The 21,260-nt window shown below is 40.6% G+C and overlaps 1 protein-coding gene across 2 annotated transcripts in view; it reads right to left on the reverse strand.

The window, feature by feature from the left end:
* ATXN7 (ataxin 7) overlaps window positions 1–21,260 on the reverse strand; it is a 142,900-nt gene that overhangs the window by 70,848 nt on the left and 50,792 nt on the right. For both annotated transcript variants that reach the window (XM_032801044.2, XM_032801046.2), the window contains exons 3-4: window positions 14,289–14,540; window positions 13,439–13,507 (exon numbers count right to left, since the gene is read on the reverse strand). In XM_032801044.2, coding sequence (XP_032656935.2) covers window positions 13,439–13,507; window positions 14,289–14,529 — 310 coding nt within the window. In that variant the 5' untranslated portion in view covers window positions 14,530–14,540. The remainder of the gene's footprint in view (window positions 1–13,438; window positions 13,508–14,288; window positions 14,541–21,260) is intronic.

The raw sequence follows: 21,260 nt of genomic DNA on the forward strand, positions 1-21,260 counted from the left end.
TTGCTTTTTTAAAGTTTTTTTTCCTACTTGTTTTTAATTAGAAATCTCAGGCTTTTGACTACCCTGTTTTTGGTGCAGGACTATACAGATGATTAGAGAAACAGTACAATTATGACAGAACTAAATACTGAAATCTGGTCAACTGAGGGCGAAGGGTATTTATTCAGATTGCATAAAGCTTTGGTTTTATTGGATATGATTAACAACTAACAAACTCTTGACAAGCACTCGGGGGAATACCTTTCCTCCCTTGTCTAATGTTTCCTGCATCTCCAGCTGAGGGCTGAGTAAGCTTCCCCACCACTTCTGTAGTCCTCCCATAAAAACAGGGAAGACAAAAACATATTTTAAAATTTTGAAACAAGAAAAAAAAGACTTAAAATACACATTTCACCTTTACATATAATTAAGTAGAAAAGAGGCACTTTCTTCCCCTTCTATATGTCAACTTTAAGAATGGGATAAGAAACAAAATACCATACTGTTGTAGAAATATATGGAATGACCTCAAATTGAACACAGCATTCAGTTGTAGACATCTTGCATCTAAAAGGACACAGCAGGAATAGAAATGAGCAACGAAAGTGAGGAGACAAAGGCTTCCATATGCAGATTAAAGTGGATTAGGAACACCTAGCCCCTGATCCCGAGACGTGAGTCATGCACATGGAGTCCTGCAGACCTCCCTAGATTTCACTGGAAGTGCCAGTGAGTGCCAGTTTCCTGAACACATTACATTGCAAGATTAGGACCTCATCTGTGAGGAAGTTCAACGGGAGATATTATATAGGTATATAATGATCACGAATCATATTGCGAAGGACAACACAATGCTCTGACTGACTGCGTACAACAATACGAGACAACACTCAATGAAATTAAAAAAGGAACAATGTAACATGGAAAAGTAAACTTATTTCTGCAGTATGAACTTGTGGAACTTACTGTCTCACAATATTATTGAAAATAATGTACGCTCTGTTCTATAGTAGACAAAAGATAACTACAGCAAGTCATTGCTTGAATTACACAACTTAAATTTACAACCACTTCTATAGAATGCTTTGCCTGGCATAGCTATTGTGTGTGCGTGCGTGCATTTTGGCATTGGTTACAGCATTTAGGTTGAGGTCCTTAGCTCAAATCTGCCTGAAGACAAGTGCAGTCTATAATGGTTTCTCTCCAATGCCGGCAAGAAGCCAAAATCACCACAGTCGAACTTGTTCAGCCAGTCTTCTGAACTCTGTCCCACAATGCAATGTTTCATATTTGGAAATTACTCATAAGCCTTTGTTTCCAGCAACAGTGATGTGCATTTTAGGTTAGATTCTTTAGGAATCCCAGAAAACCTGGCTTCTGACCATAGCAATAACGTTCATGTTGCAAAATGCTTCTGTCAAAAGTGGTGTTGCTGTACAGCCACACTACACTACAGCAAGGAAAAGATGATACAATCATTTCCTGAAGTCCATATCCCTTCAACACTATTCTTAGGAGAGCAGGAACTGTTTTAGTTTAAATTCAAAAATATCTCTAAATGATCAATAAAACTCATAATTATGTATCTCACTATCAAGTATCCGTGTTGTAATCTAAGGATATTCAAGTAGCCTGAAAATGATGTTGGTCTATTTCCCAGTGGATACGTATGTCTCTGCATCACAAAAATCATCTGTGGCACCTTTACTGACAGCGTCAGCAGTAAGGCAAGGAATTAAATTATTACGGAGACAACTATCCCCTTTCTACTCTAGACATGATCTGCAGGTCATAGGTGAGGTACGCTGGCAGAGCAGTGTGGAGAAGTCTGAACTCTCTTTCTGTGCTGTTCCTATCCTACGGATAAATAAAGAACTTTTCAAGATCACTAAAATCAAACCATAAGAAGCAACTGCAGATACTCTTCTGCTATATAAAAATAAACAAAGGAGTACTGACATTCACACTTCATGACAAAAGCTGATTACCACATGGAGTCAGAAGAAATTTTCCCCACAATACTCCACAAGAAGCCATGTGCTTTTGGAGTTCCTCCTCTTTCTTTGAAAGTTCTAGCATAGGCCCTATCTAAGTCACCATGACAAATCAGACAGCTGACGGACCTAGTCAACTACTGTATTTTAAAGCAATTTCTTCCATTTAAATCTATTCTGTTGAATAAACAAATATACATTCTGAGGGCCCTTTATCCAGCTTACATATAAAGCAATATTTACTCAAAATTATATTTATTAGATATATTTTAGACAATATCATAATTAGAAATAAATGCATCACTCCAACAATTTAACTACAAATAAAACAAAATGCTTAAGGCCAACTCTGCAATCAGATGGACTAACGTGGACTGCACTGACTTCCGAGTGATACACACACACACACACACAATGTAGCCTATATTTTTTTCCTCAAAATACTGAATACAGTATACAGTAGATGCCACTTAATAGGAATGACTTATACATGGTTGCTTTGGTTGAATGTGTCTTGTATAAACAAAACAGAACAAGCATTAGAAGAATGGTTTTCTGAAATTCTTCTTGAAACTATCTTCATGAAATAAAAGCATTCTAACTGGAAATTCACTTAAGCCTCTCCTTCCAAATATTTTCATTCAGTACCAGTGAGAAGAGGCTGCCTTCAGTCTACCTTAATAAAGAAGTGCTTTTGAGTTTAAATATTTCCCTCTGAAGCATAGATCCTGCATTTCAAAAAACAAAACAGCTAAAAAGAAATGTACTGAAAGCAAAAATTATATTATTTGTATATATTCTGTAAATATATTTTATTACTTGTGTTCCAATAGCACCTAGAACAGTGGTTCTCAAACTTTTGTACTGGTGACCCCTTTCACTTTGTGAGCCTTTGAGAGCAACCCCCCCACCACCACTGCCACCTTATAAATTAAGAACACTTTTAAATATATTTAACACCATTATAAATGCCGGAGGCAATGCAAGATTTGGGATGGAGGCCGACAGCTGGAGATCCCCCATGTTCCCCCATCCCCCATGATCCCCCATGTCATCCCTAACAAGTTCATGGTCATACTGAAGCATACTACTTGCATGGAGGCCAGACAAACTACTTTAGCGCATTTCAGAATAGCTCAATTGCTAGGAGGAGAGAGATTTTAAGATTTTCTGGGAAAAGTGAAATAAAATTCATTAATTTGAGAGCTGCTTTGCAGAACTGTTTTACTTGGTGGATGCCCATATTAATCCAATATGCATTGAAACTAGATGGCAGGGATATTTTCTGCCATATTGAAATATCATATTGAAAATGTACCCATTTTTCCTCCTTTGCAGAGCTCCTGAATTAGGGAAACATGGCTATTCCTAACTCAAATGGATCTGTTTGAAAGTGGAACAACAACATTTGGTCTAGGTTTAATAGTTCAGCTACTTCAACAACAACAAAAAGTCAGCTCTCTTTTCCCCGGTAGGCTCATTTACAACAACACCTGCTATGAAAGATGAACGTAAATGGTACCCTGTCCTTTCTCTAATAAGGGGAATAACTCAGACAACAGACCCAAAGTGTTAGTTTCTTCAACTCAGAAAGTAACTATGAATTGCCTTGAGCCATTTCAATTAAACAATGCTTCAATCTCGCTAATTTGCTTTTTGATACATACTGATAATTGTTGAAAATAAAAAATAAAAACAAAACACACCAATATTCAGCAGATATAAATTTTGATATAAATTAATTCTAATTTTTCCTCTACTTTTTCTGATCCATTTATAAATTACTATCAACCCAGACTACCACGGCTTGTTAGCCACTGAAATGTGGTGGCTTCCCATTTGCACTCTTTCCATTCACCGATGACACTGCTATCTTTAAAGATCAAAGAACGCTAGCTATAAAGTTATGTCTGCCTCAAATCTGACACTCCTTGAAAAGTGTTACAGCAGGACTCAGTGAATTTTCAGATTCGTAACCAGAGCACTTGTTGCAAAATCCTTCCCTTGCCACAGAACTATGTTGCAGAATTTAAAACTTTAATTTTTAAAAACAGATATCTAGCCTTATGGTTCTGAAAATAACCTTATAAGCTAGAATGAATACAAACTGATGCAGGTTCTGTTTCTGTACATGTAACAATAGATCTCAGGTGTCAACCGGACTACATATTTCAATACACTGATCATTGTGAAACCTGGAGATGACAATATAAATATCAGCACTGTTAAAATCATTGTTCACTGCTCATCATTTAATTACAAAGTTCTAGCTAACGGGCTTGACCCACAATCTCAAACCACCTTTCACACCTAACCAGGGGCTTGATCATGCATGCTCGGTGAAGTCAACGGCAAAACTCCCCGGCCTCAAAACCCCAGCTATCCCTTACTCAACTTGCAGATCTCCAGCTTCCTCACTGACAACTTCTCCTATGTAATTTATGAGTTATCAATACAAAAATCTGTGGCATAATGAAAATGGAGTCTGAGCAACAGCAAATAAATTGCATTTGACATAAAAAACCAAACATGACTACTGTTATGGCTGAATTACTCATTTTTCATGTTTGACTCATTATAAACATCCATTTTTTTATTTTATTGGAAGTTGGCATAGAATTTTTGATCTGCCATACCAGAGAGCCACAGAAGGTAGAGTCCAAACAATGCTCACGGCACCTATTATTCAAAACTGCTCAAACACAGAGTTTAAGAGGTCACAATACTTAGCATAGACTCTACAAAAACAAAAGCTGCGTAAGTATTGTATTTTAGTACTGCAAATAAATTTGTTTTGTTTGGGAAGCTGTTAAAAAAAAATTACACATTTCTTAATATAAATGCAGTTGGTGAAAGGTACCAGATATACAAAAATGAAATTCTTTTTATTCCCAGAAAAGACATACCAAAAGCATCAGCAGTCCAAGTCTTCCTACACAATGCTCTGCTTCAACTCTGTTTTGGTGGGATTATAATCAAGGGCTGAGAGGAGAGTTCATTATCTATGGTCTCGGCTGAAGCTATCCTCAAGAATACAAATGGGTAACAAAGTATTTTTATAATGTGAGTTTTTCCCATGAGGAAACATATTGAGACTAATAGCTCATTTCACACACACCAAATAGAATTCAAATTAGATATTTCTGATTTGTAACTTTGAGATAGTTATCCAGAATTTTCATTGCCAATCCATTATGCCATACAGTCCTGTTGTACAGTACAGCTGCAACCATTATATACTTTTTGGGGGGGGGAATGGGAGAAGGAAACAGGTGAGGGACGGGGGCACATCATTCATACAATTCATCTGCCAGGATAACTTTAGATTTAAAAGCTTTCCAGCAGAGGGAAGTATTTTGACTGCAATAAAACTCTCTGGCCCTTTACCTTCATTTCTGCTGTCCTACACTAGAGAGTGAATTCACGTTACCAGGTTTTAGCATATGTTGGAGAAATCTTGCAACATATAAATATTAATTTGCTGCATCCATTCCCTGTGCTGTCTCTTACCCCACTGCAAAAGCACTGAGAAACAACAAAAAGGACTTCGTACATACCAGCACCTTCCACAGTAGCTATAGCTTGTCTTCCATTCAAAAAGGAAGAAAAGTTTAATTTTTAGCATCTTGCAAATAAAGAGAACATTTGGACAATTGGAATAAAAGGCAGTGATTATGAATCAAATATTTCTATGCTTTGGGGATGATAAAACTTTGCCCATGTGCTTGTAGTTATTATAGATTTTAGGTTCTTAATGACAATTCTCCAGACTCCTTCATACACACTCAATCCTCTGACTCTTTGCCTAAAACCTACTACTCCCATCTTTATTATTTCTTCCTTATCCCAAGGGTATCTTTGTTCCTATTAACTTATGACAAACACACCAAAATGAGAGGTTGTATACTTAGCTGTTACACTTTGGCCTAGGTGCTGAACCACACATTTGAGCATTTCGGGTGCTGGGTTGTGTTTTGAGTTTGGCTGCATAGTAACTTGTACGTGATAAAAGTCAGATCTGGCCCAAGTCTGCACTTTGGCCATTGCTGCCACAGGCATATGTGTACAGAGGGAGGAGACAGAAATCACTCTGTGCATTACAATGAAAGAAATCATATTTGAAGATGGCAATTTTAGGATAACTTTTGACTGAGATGACTTTTTTTCTGCATTGTTTACATGTTTGATGATGATATAAATTGTTGCAGGAACACTATATTTCAATACCATATTTTCTGAGCTATTCTCCTTTGCCTGAGCTTTTATTGTCGTTTAAGAATACAGCAGAAGCCACTGAAAAGGCAACATTAGCCAATAATGCTTGACAATCTCCTATTCTAAGTATAGGGGAAATCTGTGCTAGTTTCCAATAACACCTTGTGGGAACTGCTAGCTAATGATGACTTTTTGGTGATCACGTGTATGAAAGAGAATTTAAGCACTTGTTCTTGCTTCTTATAGGGCTTGAGGTACACCTCTACCCCAATATAACACGACCCAATGTAACACGAATTCGGATACAACGTGGTATAGCAGCTCTTGGGGGGGGGGGGGGGGGGCACTCCACCAGATCAAAGCAAAAAATTTTTCCTGTTTCCTCCTGCCCCAATAACAAAGAAATTGGGGATCCCAGAGCTGTTAAAATNAGGGGGGGGGGGGGGGGGGGGGGGGGGGGTGAAGGGATGCGCACTCCGGCGGATCAAAGCAAGTTCGATATAACGTGGTTTCACCTATAACGTGGTAAGATTTTTTGGCTCCCGAGGACAGCATTATAATCGGGGTAGAGGTATACTCAGTATCCTTGACTCCATGGAGGCACTAGATATCTTTCAAGATCAGGGTTATATTATTATAGTACCCCCAAAACAGGCTGAGTATTGTCCAAACAGAAAAGACGACACAGTCCTAGCTTACAATCTAACATGACATTCTATTTGTAGCACCACAATCATCTCCTCTGCAGTAACTGTGATGTCATAAACAAAACCTGGGTTTCAAAGAAGAAACAACAGGGCTGGAGAGAATGAAAGTGGACACTACAGATAACCTTATAAGTAGCATCACCTCTGAACACAAGATTTTTCAAATTGTTTAATAGAAACACTTATGATTTTTAAAGCACCATAACTCACCTTTACTGTCCACCTATAACTGTTTTATTATATCCAAAAGACTCCTGGGCTCTTGAAACACTTTGTATGATGTCTGAATCTTAATATTCCATTAACATAAAATGAGATATGCAGAGGAAATTTTCCTGATAAAATATTAAATGTGACTTGCAAAGGCTGTTTTTAAGACTGTTGTCCCTTTTTGCTCATGTAGTTTATTTCAATTTAATAAAAATATACACAAAATATTTTCAAACAAGGGCCTATCTGGAACCTTTGACATGATTTAACAAAACAAAAATAATCTCAACCCAGCAGCTCCACCAAAAGCCCCAAACAGAATCTGAAACCAACTCATCAACACTCAACCGAATAAAACTTTAACTTTTTTCTTCGGCTTTCTAATAAGCATCATATCTTCTAGTTGTTTCCCCCACCTGCTAATATTGCCCCATCTCATTTGGATTGAGCTTTAGAGTCTGGACTATGGGTATGTTTACACTGCAACTGAAAACCTGACTCAGGCTCAGGGGACTCGGGCTGCTGCGGGGGTCTAAATGCAGTGTACATATACACCGGCTAGATCAGGTGATATAAAAGTGTCATAAGCACACTGAAAGCACTGCAGCAAATACCTTTTAACTAATCCTCCTAGCAGCCCCATATGCACAAAAAAGAAGGGGAGATACAATAAGTTCTATTGAACTTCACATGACAGCACCTTTAGGGAAGTGCAACTGTCTCAACTCCCTTCTAGGAATGCTTTTCAAAGTAAAAATAGTGCCACCCAAGGCAGCACCATCCACTTGCACTGAAGTATACAGGTGATTCAGCAACACCTGATGAGGAAGAGTACAGCAAGCTGCTGATAGATCTATCAGAAAGGACACCCATCTTCACCCATCTACTAATGCAATTCTATCTTATATCCACGTCTGTACCCTGATTGACAAGGAGATCTGAAGCATCTAGGTAGTCTAGAGTTGTTTTGCCACAATCTTCTCTATATTATTTTAAAAAAACAAAACAAAAACCAAGATTCAATACCGGACAACAGTTAGCCATATTGTGAGTGTCGAGCGTTGACTTCTTGAGCAAATGTGACATCGTAACTTCTTCATGGGTTTGTCTTCACTAGAAAATTAGGCAGCTTTAGAATAACCTTGTGGAATCATGTTAACTAGCATGGTGTTAAACGTGATTTTGTAGTGGATACAGATAGGAACAAGCTGTGTTTAACGTCTTGTCAGCTGGCAATGATTAAACCTATAGTTCCAGTAGAGTTTAATCACAGCCAGTTGACATATAAAACAAAAACCTGTCCCTGTCTATGTTAACTGCAAAGTCATATCAGTGCGTATGATTCCTCAAGATTGTTAATTTTCTAGTGAAGACAAGGTCTCAATAAGGGAGGAGTTAATCTCCATTCGTAAGAAGGACTTAGTACTTTTCCACTGGCTATTACCAGACTGGAAGAACATAGATTCAATGGACAAGTAGTGACATGAAGTATTCCCAGCATTATGTCAATGAGCATTACTGTACAAAACTCAGTCCAGTAAGACCTAACATTTGCCCCCTCAGATCTGACTCTACAGCCACCAAGCAGATAGCTCAATCTATTCAATTTTGTCCACAGAGTAATCAGAAATTTTCTCATGATAGTAGGGACTCTAATTAGCCATTGAGTTCCATCAGCTAGAAGAAAAATCCACTGGCAGACTTTGTGGATGCTATAATGGAGACAAAGAACCTCTTCTTCAACCATGACATAAGAATTCAAAAATTCTTTGAGACATCTGAGTCAGCCCAAGACTTCCACCACAAATGCTGTCTTCCCTTATGCTTCATTTGTTGCAGGTCATCTGTAAACCACTGTGAAAAACTGAAGACGGAACCTAGGGCCTACTCCATCAACAGGATATAAAGAGAACGTCTAAAATGTTTCTTTTTCCATGTATGTTTTTCTCTTAAAAAATATCAAGTGTGTCAAGCCCGGACTTCTCTCTTTTTTTTCTGGTGGACTTCTTTGGACAGGGACCCTCACATGTATAACGTGTGCGCGCATGAATTTACTGAAAGAATAGGGTGATAGTACAGCACCTCATGTTCATTAGACATCAGAATTTAAGTAGATATTAAAACTATTTGCTTGTGTCTGTTTTTTGTTAAACTGTCTAAGCAAAATGCCCTCTCTCTCTCAGTTACTCTGCCTTCGATCTTGTGATGTCATAATTCCATTAGCTCTTTTGTCACCACAGAGCATTCCAGGATAAGCAAGACACGAACATATCTAATAACCAAACACAATTTTCTCCCCTAACCACTTTGGAAGGGTTTTATACATTGATGAATGTTGACAGCAGATATCTTTAACAACTCTCCACCCATCATAGTGTCTGTATTTGTAATTATTAAAATTAAATTAAAAATACCACAATAACTAAAGTTCTGTCTAAAATGAAATTAGCAAAAAGATACTCATAAGTTTACCACTATCAGTTATCCGAGCCTGGGTGGGGAGCAGAAGGAGTGGACTAGCTGCTTCTCACTCTGGCTGCTCCGAGTCACTGCTCTGTGCAGCGTGGCAGCTGCCTGAAGTGAGCCTGGCTGGAGAGGGGGTGGTGGGCTACCCCCTGCCCAGGCCCAGCTATTGGAGATAGAGGCCAAGTGAGCCGGAGTCCCCTGTTTCCTCTGGCATGTGTCTGGCTTGCATGGCCGACACCACCTCACCAGCAAGGCTCTCACAAGCAGCTGCTGCGCTGCACAGAGTCAGCGAGCCAGAGTGGCCAGCTTCAGCCGTGTGAGAAATACTTCCGTCCCGCTCCCCAGCCAAGCCCAGCTGCCAGGGACAGTGGCCAAACATGGTGGGGGGTGGCGGGGGCAGGGAAGGTGCATCAGGAAAAATGATAGCGTCCCCCAACCGCAGGTAACTGGTGGGGGAGGGAGAGCACAGAGGCCCTGTGCTTGGCACAGGGTTGGGGGGGGGTCTCTGGGCAAAGGAGACACACGGAGCATGTCCTTCTCTTTAGAGTGTGCCCCCCTCTCCCCCCGCCCATTACCCCAGTATGGGGAGGCAAGAGTCATCTATGATAAGAAGGATGAATATGAATGTTACCCTACACTGAGGTTTCAAGTTCGTATTGGGAAGGTACATTAAAAGGATTAGGCTTTATGCATCATTGTTTCTGAACAGTATCTAGTGAATACAATTCAATAAGTTGTGGTTTTGTCCCACGGCAAGACGCTGGTTTGCAGGGGAATTGAATCCCTGATTGGTTCACGGACAGTAGGTGATAAGACGTTGAGTGGACGAACTGGAGCACAGTCTGTCATATAAACCACGTACACAAAAATACTTGTACTGAATTATTTCCAGCAAAATCTTACATGTAAAATATTGAACGTCGTGAAAAGATTTCAGTATACTGAATACTTTAAAATACAACTCTCTGAGCTAAATGGTGTCTAGTCTTCACTCCCAGCCACCAAAGACCTCCCAATCCAAAAGTCTGGTTGAAATCCTGGGCTCACACGCCACACCAGCTGCTGTAGTCCATGCAGTGCTTCAAAGCTCAGCATGGAAGGATACGAATCTTAAAAAGCAACACTAGACAGGGTCCACTGAAACTCTACCTTTGGTAAATGTCCTTGAGGATCTGAAACCAAATGATTGTATATAGTGTGTCGACTGAAGGGAAAGGAGTGGCAGCTTGGAGTGAGAGACAAGTAGCTACCAACTGAGAGACACGATGGTCCAGAGCAGGGGTAGGCAACCTATGGCACATGTGCTACAGGCGGCACGTGAGCTGTTTTTCAGTGGCATTCACACTGCCCGGGTCCTGGCCACCGCTCTGGGGGGGGCTCTGCATTTTAATTTAATTTTAAATGAAGCTTCTTAAACATTTTAAAAACCTTATTTACTTTACATACAACAACAATAGTTTAGTTATATATTATAGACTTATAGAAAGAGACCTTCTAAAAACGTTAAAATGTATTACTGGCACGTACAACCTTAAATTAGAGTGAATAAATGAAGACTTGGCACACTACTTCTGAACGGTTGCCAACCCCTGGTCCAGAGGTTTCGTTGCTATCCTGGGATTTAAGAGACTTAAGTTCAAGTCCCAGTTCTGCACAAACTTCCTGTGTGACCTTGGGCAAGTCATTTAGGCCCAGATGCTCAAAAGTACTGAGAGGGTTAGGTGCCTAAATATTTGAGGATCTGGGCCTTGGTCTCACTGTGCCTCAGATAATGGCACTGCCCACCTTCTAGGAGTGCTGTGAGAATAAATATTAAAAAGATTCTCAGGCACTCAAGATATTCTGGTAATGGTGGGCATAGAAATACAATAGATAAAATAGACTATATATTTTTGGTGCAGAGGTCCAAAGTTTGCAGGAATCCAGTCACATTTAAAAAGTTTCTCTGTTCACATTTTCTAGCATGCAACATTTTCCCTGGCCAAAAGGTTTAGTTATAAAGTTTTCTATGTCTGCTTTGGATTATTAAATGGATACAGGCTGGCATTTGTTGTTGCCCATCAACATTACTGACAAACATTAAAACATTAATACAAGTTTTTTTTTGTTTGTTTTGTAAAAAGAGGTTCCCTCTGAACCACATAATATATATTATAATCCCATCAAATTCAGACTTAAAATTTGAATGAACTGCCAGGACAGAGGGCTGAAAATGAATAGACCTTTCAGAATCTTGACAGAATGCTGTTTTTCGCATTCTAATAGTATGTTATGAATTCCCTTCAAACTTAAGCCCCAATCATACAACTTGTTCAGGAGACTGTCTCAGGGGGCAAGCTGCATGACTGTGAAGGAAGAATCTCATTCACCTTGTTAACCTTCAGAATATAGAAACCTTACAGCAGTTGCTCTCAAACTTTTATACTGGTGACCCCTTTAACATAGCAAGCCTCGAAGCGCAAACCCCGCTCCCTATAAATTAAAAACACTTTGTATATATTTAATACCATTATAAATGCTAGAATCAAAGCGGGGTTTGGGATGGAGGGTGACAGCTTGTAACCCCCCATGTAATAATCTTGCTACCCCTTGAGGGGTCCTGACCCCCAGTTTGAGAACCCCTGCCTTAGACGTTTGCATTTTAATACCTGAAGGCAGGAAAAAAGAGGGTTGAAAATCAGCCTTAACTGATGGAGCCATGGTTCCATTAGTTAAGGTTGTAAAGATTTTTGATGTTTCTGTAATATTTTGCACAACACTTAGTATACCAGACACAAATAATGCTAATTTAAGCACCTATGAAACTATCACACTTGTGTGGAAGGAATGAACTTATAAAACAATTATTAAAATATACGTTATATTGGGACAATGGCAGAAATATCCCAGTGTTTCTGAGTCACATAACATGCACCCCACTGCAATTCCTATAAGGGCTGCTGCTTATTGATTTTGACCCAGTCTTTGCCAGCAAAATTCTCATCAAATTTCCAGTTGTTGCTTACAGCAGGTCAGCACTACCAGCCTTAGCAAGGCTCCGATCCCTACTATAGTCTGGCTGTAAACTACCACTGACATTTTCAACTGTCATATAAACTACTCAAAACAGGTCTAATTGAGTCCATGTTTAACACACTCATGGCTCATATATGCTACACTTCCCAATGATAATACCACCAGTGGAGCCCAACCATTGTTAGCAACATTAGAAAATTATGAGGCCATTGCCGTGATGGAAACAGTGTCTGTGAATTGAGACAACCAGACAAACATGAAAACAAGACTTATTACTGGTTTTTCATCTCTAGTCACAAAACTGCTGACAATGTGTATGCTTCACCAACTTGTCTACACCTGTAAATAGTATTTCTGTTTGTCCAAGTTCAGGCTGTTTATCCTTGCTTTACTGCTTGCTGTCTGTATATCACTCCCACTATGTATTAACAGTGTCCTAAGTAATAAACATGAGGCACTGACTTGATTGGAAAAAAAGGTAGATCAGTGCTCTGGTACTAAAACAGAACTGATCAAGTTCATTTAAAAAACAACAGAGTATACTGTAGAATGGTCTATGGGTGCTGCTCCCAAAGATATCGTGGCCTGCTAGAGACTATTTAGGGACAAAGATCATCATGCTAACCAATTAAAAACCTGGTCTGAATAATATGGTAAGTCAGCCAGATTTATTACACCACCTTTGATTAAGAGTCCATTTGATACCTAAAGACGCCCACTAAGGAACCTTAGGTACAAAACAATGGTCTTGAAGATCAGGTGAGTTTTCTCCACGTGCACGTTCTAACAACATAATTACAAGCAGGGAAACCTCTTCATGCACGTTTCGTCTTAATAACAAATCATGCTCACCTTCTCTACAGAGTCGCATTGCTTCTCGATTTTTCCCATACTCCTTGAAACTTTCTTCCAATGCTGTTCCTTAAAAAACAAAAACAAAACAACACCCAGACATTAGGCAACACAGCCTACACAGGACTTACAGAGTCCTGGTGATGCAGTCACTCACCAGTACACTTGCCAAAACCCTGTGCGGTCCTATACTTACAGACAGGTGAGACTGGCACATGAACTTGCATACGCACCGTTCCCTACCATAAAAACCAGCATAGATGAGCGGTACAGACCACCGGTCCACCCAGGATCCTAGAGGAAAGGTGCAGGATCCCAGAGCTCACACAGTTCTCCCAACTGTGTCGCTATGAACAGTGATGCCCCACCGGAGATTCACACAGACCTCCTCCATCAGAGTATGCAGAATACCAGGGGCAGCCCCTGGGACTTACCTACATCTCCAACTGGTGCACCCGGGATTGCAGGGGCTCAAGGTGCTCCCCGGTATGTCTGTCTCACACACACACCCACCAGCGCTCCCAAGATCCTGGGGATGGGGGAGGGGGAGTTTCCCGTCCCCGGGCTCACGCAGACCCTCTAACCAGTGCATCCAGGACCCATCCCGCAGACAGGGGTGTTGCAGGAAACACACATCCAACCCTGCCTCGCACAGATTCCTCCAACAGCGTGCCCAGGATCCCGGGAAGGAGGGTCCCGGCCCCGGAGCTTGCACAGATTTCCCCCGGCGGCGCTCCGCCTCCAAGGCTCCCGGGGGTAGCTCTCCCGGAGCGGTGCCCGGCTCGGGTGGCCCCTTGCCCGGGCGCTCCCGAGCTCCCCGGGGAACGTAGAGGGGGGGCGCTCTGCTCACCATCGTTTCCGTGAAGTTTAGCAGCATCGACCCAGTGGCTCCAGGGCTGCCCCAGCATCGCCTCCGGGCTGGGCAGGGACCTGCGCTCTCCGACGGTCGCCATTGCCGCTGTGGTGGCGGAGGCGCCGGGGCCGCTCTCGCCGCCGCCTCCGAGCCGGGGCCGCCGCCGCCGCTGCTGCCTGGCCGCCGCCGCCGCTCTGCGCTGTTCCCCTCTGACGTCACCCACGGCCCGCGCCGACATTCTTTCCGCTGCTACAATGTAACGAGAAAAGTCAGCGGGCTCTTAAGGTGGCGCCGCAGTTAAGGAGGCTCCGAGATGTTACCAGCCCACCACCAAGACAGCGGGCTGCTGCCCCTATGGATACTCACAGCAGCAGAGCCAGCCTCTTCCTTGGGTTTGGGTCCCCATTAACTTTCTAAAAGCACCTATGGGGGCGGGAGGGGCCCTTCAGAGTCTCACTGAGGCTGAAGCGGGGCAGTGTTCTAGGATCCCACCTCGTGGCCAGGGGTGTATAAGTAGCGTAGGCGAGCCAGGATGTTCCCTTCCGCTTTTGCCCCCACAGTGGCTTTTAGGTCACTGGTGGCAATAAACGCAGCTGTTCTCCTCCCGCAGCCCTACAATTCCTACTCAAGAAGTTGCTTTGCAAAAAGGAATGGAGGTGAAGACCCGACAAAAGCAAAGTCCACATCACCCACCCCTCCCGTCCCAAACAAGTGAATTCCGAGAGGCAGACTCGTGGGAGGAGGTATATTGCTGAGGGGATGATAGAGTAACGTCTTCATCAGCTACAGTTTTGTCATTTTAGAAATAACTAACCCACATCTCCCTCTGCACAAATTGTGTGAGCCGATTAACGTTAAGTCATTTCTGCCCAGCAGCGCTCACCAGACTCCCTTAAACAGGGCGCCTCCCTCCCCACCTTAAAGTCTTCACGTCACGCCCAGGAGGAGAGGCTCTATAGGAAACAAGCAGGAAACTAACCCCATGTATGTAACTCATCCTCACCCCACCCTATACATACTCCTTTCACAAGGGTCACCCACCAATCTTTCCTTAAAAGGTGCCGTTTAATATCTAATACATTTCGCATTATTATTCTTCCTAGCTAGGCACATTTACTTGTGTGACTGTCCCTTCTCCCAAGCTATGATTCTTCACGCGTTTACATCTGTTAAAAACACAAATGAAGACACAGGCTGCCAACTTTCTACGCTCTGGGTTATTTGGGGTTAAAAGAAAGCAGCAGCAGCAAAAAAAAAAAACCCTCTTCATTTAATGAGAAAGAGTTAAAGCTAAAATGATGACAAATTACTAGCAAGACAAATTATTCTGAAGAATCCTTAACTGCTTCAAGCTCTTATGTCAGTAGCTCCACTGACCACTGTTCAGTGGTACACTGAAATTAAAGGGGCACAACCTACTTAAAGCAGATATTTTAAAATAATCTTAAAAAATAAACACTTTGATACAATTTTGCTTTTTACATTCCACTCAGACTGCACAATTAAAATATTTTGAATAGGTCAATTTCACTTTTGTTTTTACTCAATTTTATTTTCCAGTTATTCACGCACAAATTATTGGTTGTTCACAAAACTGCTGGGTCATGTTTTTTGATTCACAGATTTTGTAACTATTGCCCAACATTTTATTTTTAATATCTTCATTTTTTGCCTAAGCTAATAGATGGTGTTGAGTAGTATTTAATTAAGTGATATAACTAGGGCTGTCAAGCGATTACAAAAATTAATCGTGATTAATTGCACTGTTAAACAATAATAGAATACTACTAATTAAATATTTGTGGATGTTTTCTACATTTTCAAATACATTGATTTTAATTACAAACACAATACAAAGTGTACAGTGCTCATTTTATTTTTATTACAAATATTTGCACTGTAAAAAAAACTATTTTTCAATTCACTTAATACAAGTACTGTAGTGCAATCTCTTTATCGTGAAAGTTGAACTTACAAATGTAGAATTATATGCAAAAAAATCTGCATTCAAAAATAAAACAATGTCAAACTTTAGAGCCTACAGTCCACTCAGTCCTACAGTCAGGCAATCACTCAGACAAATAAGTTTGGTTACAATTTGCAGGAGATAATGCTGCCTGCTTCTTGTTTACAATGTCACCTGAAAGTGAGAACAGCCGTTTGCATGGCACTGTTGTAGGCGGCATTGCAATATATTGACGTGTCAGACGCGCTAAAGATTCATATGTACCTTCATCTTCAACCATCATTCCCGAGGACATACATCCATGCTGATTACAGGTTCTCCTCGATAACGATTCAGAACAGTGCGGACCAACACATGTTCATTTTCATTATCTGAGTCAGATGCCACCAACAGAAGGTTGATTTTCTTTTTTGGTGGTTTGGGTTTTGTAGTTTCCACAACAGAGTGTTGCTCTTTTAAGACTTCTGAAAGCATGCTCCACACCTTGTCCTTTCAGATTTTGGATGACACTTCAGATTCTTAAACTTTGGGTCAAGTGCTGTAGCTATTTTTAGAAATCTCACATTGGTACCTTCCCTTTGCCTTTTGTCAAATCTGCAGCAAAAGCATTCATAAAAGAAACTTGCTGGGTCATCATCCAAGACTGTTATAACATGAAATATATGGCAGAATGCTGGTAGAACAGGAGACATACTATTCTCCCCCAATGAGTTCAGTCACAAATTTAATTAATGCATTATTTTTTTAATGAGCATCATCAGCATGGAAGCATGTTCTTTGGGGTGGTGGCTGAAGCATGAAGGGGCATATGAATGTTTAGCATATCTGACATGTAAATACCTTGCAACGCCGGCTACAAAAGTGTCATGCGAACACCTGATCTCGCTTTCAGGTGACACTGTAAATAAGAAGCAGGCAGCAATATCTCCCGTAAATGTAAACAAACTTATTTGTCTTAGTGATTGGCTGAACAAGAAGCAGGACTGAGTGGACCTGTAGGTTCTAAAGTTTTACATTGGTTTTGTTTTTGAGTGCAGTTATGTAACAACAACAAAAATCTACATTTGTAAGTTATGCTTTCAGTATAAAGAGATTGCGCTACAATACTTGTATGAGGTGAACTGAAAAATACTATTTCTTTTACCATTTTTACAGTGCAAATATTTGTAATAAATATAAAGTGAGCATTGTACATTTTGTATTCTGTGTGTATTAGAAATCAATATATTTGAAAATGTAGAAAAACATCCAAAATATTTAATACATTTCAATTAGTCTTCTATTGTTTAATAGTGTGATTGATCGTGATACATTTTTTAAATTGCAATTAATTTGTTTGAGTTAATCACGTGAGTTAACTGCGATTAATTGACAGCCCTAGATACAAACCTTTTGTGAAAAATATTTCTGATTATTAGCAGCTTTGCATGCTTGAAAGTAACCATAAGTTTTGCAAAATTAAACTCTTCTATGAACTGACTCCAAAAATAGTTTTAAAATTCAGGGATTTTTTTCCCTGTGAATTAAAATGTTAAAGTAAAATTACCAATTTAAAATCACAGACACTGATCCTGCAAAGTCTTAGACCATGTCTACACTAGCGAGCTTACAGCAGCACAGATGTACCAATACAAGTGCGCCGCTGTAAGACTGCTTGTTTAGCGGCTCTATGCCAACAGGAGAGAGCTCTCCCTTCAACATCATAAAACCGCTTCCATGAGCGCCGGTAGCTATGTCAGCGGGAAAAGCTCTATCACCGACATGGCGCTGTCTACACGGATGCTTTTGTCAGAGTAACTTATGTTGCTCAGAGGTGTGTTTTTTCACACTCCTGTACGACATATTGTAAGTTATACCAACAAAAATGGCAGTGTATGCTTAGTCCCACTTAGTCCCTCAGTCACATGCTTAGTCCCACTGACTTTAATCTGATTACTTACATTGCATAGAGTTAAACAGGTGTGTAAATCTTTGCAAGACCGGAGCCATATACTGTAAACAAATGTATTTACCTGTACCTTATGACATCTTAGATCCTAATCTTACAAAGATTTATGCACATGCTTAACTTTAACTGCAGTGAGTAGTGCCACTGAAGTCCTACAGCTTGCATGCAAACACTTAAGCACATGCATAACATTCATGTATGTTGTCTTATTGAAGACAATGGGACTACTCATGTGAACAATGGTACACATACGTGTTTAAATGTTTCCAGGACTGGGATTTTAGATTATTAAATGTCAAAGAATTTTAAGAATCCAATTTGCCAGTCACCACTTATGCTCTTTATAAGCATACTGTCCACTTCAATGCGTAAATAAAGTTCGTGGACACCACCAAGTTCAGAGGAGTTGTAAGCAAGGACCTTGATAAATTTGAGAACTAGTCTGAAATCAACAAAATAAAATATAGGCAAGTGCAAAGTACTACACTTAGGAAGGAAAAAATCATAGGCACAAATGCAATATGGATAATAACTGGTTAGGCATTAGTACAGAAGAAAAGGATCTAGAGGTTATAGTGCGACACAAATTGAACATGCCAACAATGTGATGCAGTTTCAAAAAAAAAAAAAAAAATATTTCTGGGGTATATTAACCAGAGTGTCCCAAGTAAAACACAGCAGGTAACTGCTCTTCACTACTTGGCACTGGTGAGGCCTCAACTGCAGAATTGTATCTAGCTTTGGGTGCCACACTTTAGGAAAGATGTGGACAAATTGGACAGTTGTTTTCTAGACTATGTAAAATGCATACATTACACTCAATATTAAGTCTGTGACATAAGCAAAAAAGCAAGTGATTCAGATGGTAACAGATCTCAAATTCTTTCTTGAATGATGCAAAACGATTCCCCACCTAGATTCTGTAGCAGAAAGAAAGACCCTATTGGCTTCTCCCAAGTTCCTGGGGAACCTATCACATCATTACTGAGCTCTAATACTTGTATATCTAGGGAAAGTTAAAAGACAGAATTATAGTCTTGATGTTGAATTTTTCTGACTTGTGTCACAGTCCTTATTTGCTAACACAGTTCTGGCTTGTTATGGAGGCAGCTGTCACAGGCATTGTAATCAATAATGTTTCTTTTTTTTTTTTGCACATTGTTGAAGGAGATAAACCAGTTTAGCCAAAAGTAAAACAAAAGACTTAATTCTGAAACAAAATTACACGATGAACTACCCCTTAAAATGAGCCAATATATTTGCCTATATATCGGTTAAAAATGTTGACAATGGTCCAGTTATTTAAACATGGTTACTACTTTAAAACGGCCTGTGCCAATCGGTTAAATATACACCTTTTTATTTATCTATTTTTAACAGATACATACATGTTGGTTGTCCTCTTTCTTGCTACTGTCTACTCTTTACACCTTGTTATTCCCCCCTCCCCCCAATCAACAATGTTTTTGCTACATAGGATCCTGATCGGGCCTAATTCTGCATGTTGGGCCTCAGGCTGGCTTTTACTATACTGTTTTGAAACATTTCTCCAGCATGTCATGAATACATCAGTATTCCAGCAGAGGGAGAAGAGTGGCAGCAGAAAGAGCAATTCATCAGTTCAATGGACAAGATTACTGACTGTCAAATCAGAAACAAGGAATAATAAAGTCAGATGAGAAACTGATTTTATGGGAGCTGTAGATGGAGAGATAATTTTCTTTTTCATGGCTTGAGCAGACCAAATGTATGTACTACAAGATGAGAAAATTACTATTCTTGTACATGCGTTACTTGTTTTTCTTTCCTGAATCACTCAAGTATCATTGTTTTAAAGTATAAAAATGGTTTTGGGCAGTACTAAAAAGATCTGTCAATGGTTGGGGGGGGGGGCGGTAATTTTGAATGCATAAACAGAGTTTGAAAACCTCACTTGCCAGGGCGATAAGGAATCTGGAACAAAAAAAATCAAGTGGGCATACTGGGGCTAGGGAACAGAGCAGCCTGAGCAAAAAGGAAAGCCTAGGAGATGAAAGATGTAGGAGCCAATATTCCTTTAAGAGAAAGGGAAGGGGGACTAGTAGTACTGCTAATATTTTCCTGCAGGAGGGGGCTTCACTGATGAAGCAGAGCAGTCCAGGGGCTGCTGTTATTTTAGGTAGAACTGGATGCAGAAAAGAGCCTGTGGGCGGATGGGTGAACTTGTAGGGGGAAAGAGGTGTGTAAGAGAGAAAGGGTGGGCATGAGCGGTGAGAGAGAAAGCAAATGAGGGGGAGTAAAATACTGATGCATAGACAGAGAAAGACAGATCTTTGAGAAGAAGTGGAAGAAATGTGAGACCAAAAATATAGGTGAGAAGGTACAGTAACTCCTCACTTAACATTGCTGTTAGGTTACTGAAAAATGCAACTTTAAGCAAAACAATGTTAAGCAAATCCAATTTCCCCATAAGAATTAATGTAAATGAGGGGGTTAGGTTCCAGGGAAATTTTTTTCACCAGACAAAAGACTATAAATATAAGTTCTAAACAAACAATTCAATACTGGCACACAGTGATGATGATTGTAAAGCTTGGTTGAGGTGGAAGAGGAGTCAAAGGGTGGGATATTTCCCTTACTGCTAAATGATGAACTAACAATTGGCTGAGCCCTCAAGGGTTAACTTTCTCACTGTGCAAGGCAGCAGGAATGAAGGGAGATATCCGTGTTTCACTTTTAAGTACACTGCCTTGTTAATTAGATCAGATTGCTGAAACCACATTTGCTGCAAGCTCCCTCTGTCCTGAGCCCTGCTCTATGGAAGATGGGGTAAGCGGTGTGCAGGAGCATGGGAGAGGGGGACACCCTGACATTAGCCCCCCTCTTCCTTCCCTCCCGCCCAGCACAGCAAGCAGGAGTCTCAGGGAGTAGCTCCAAGGCAGAGGGAAGGAGCAATAGATGGCAGTGTGGGGGAAGGACACAGCTGAACTGCAGACAGCTGCTGCAGAGGGAACTTAGGGGAGCGAGGAGCTGATAGAGGGCTGCCGGTCCACACTGGTTCCAAACCCCCACCAGC

Source organism: Chelonoidis abingdonii, chromosome 17 (assembly GCF_003597395.2).
Source record: "Chelonoidis abingdonii isolate Lonesome George chromosome 17, CheloAbing_2.0, whole genome shotgun sequence".
Classification (NCBI taxonomy): domain Eukaryota; kingdom Metazoa; phylum Chordata; order Testudines; family Testudinidae; genus Chelonoidis; species Chelonoidis abingdonii.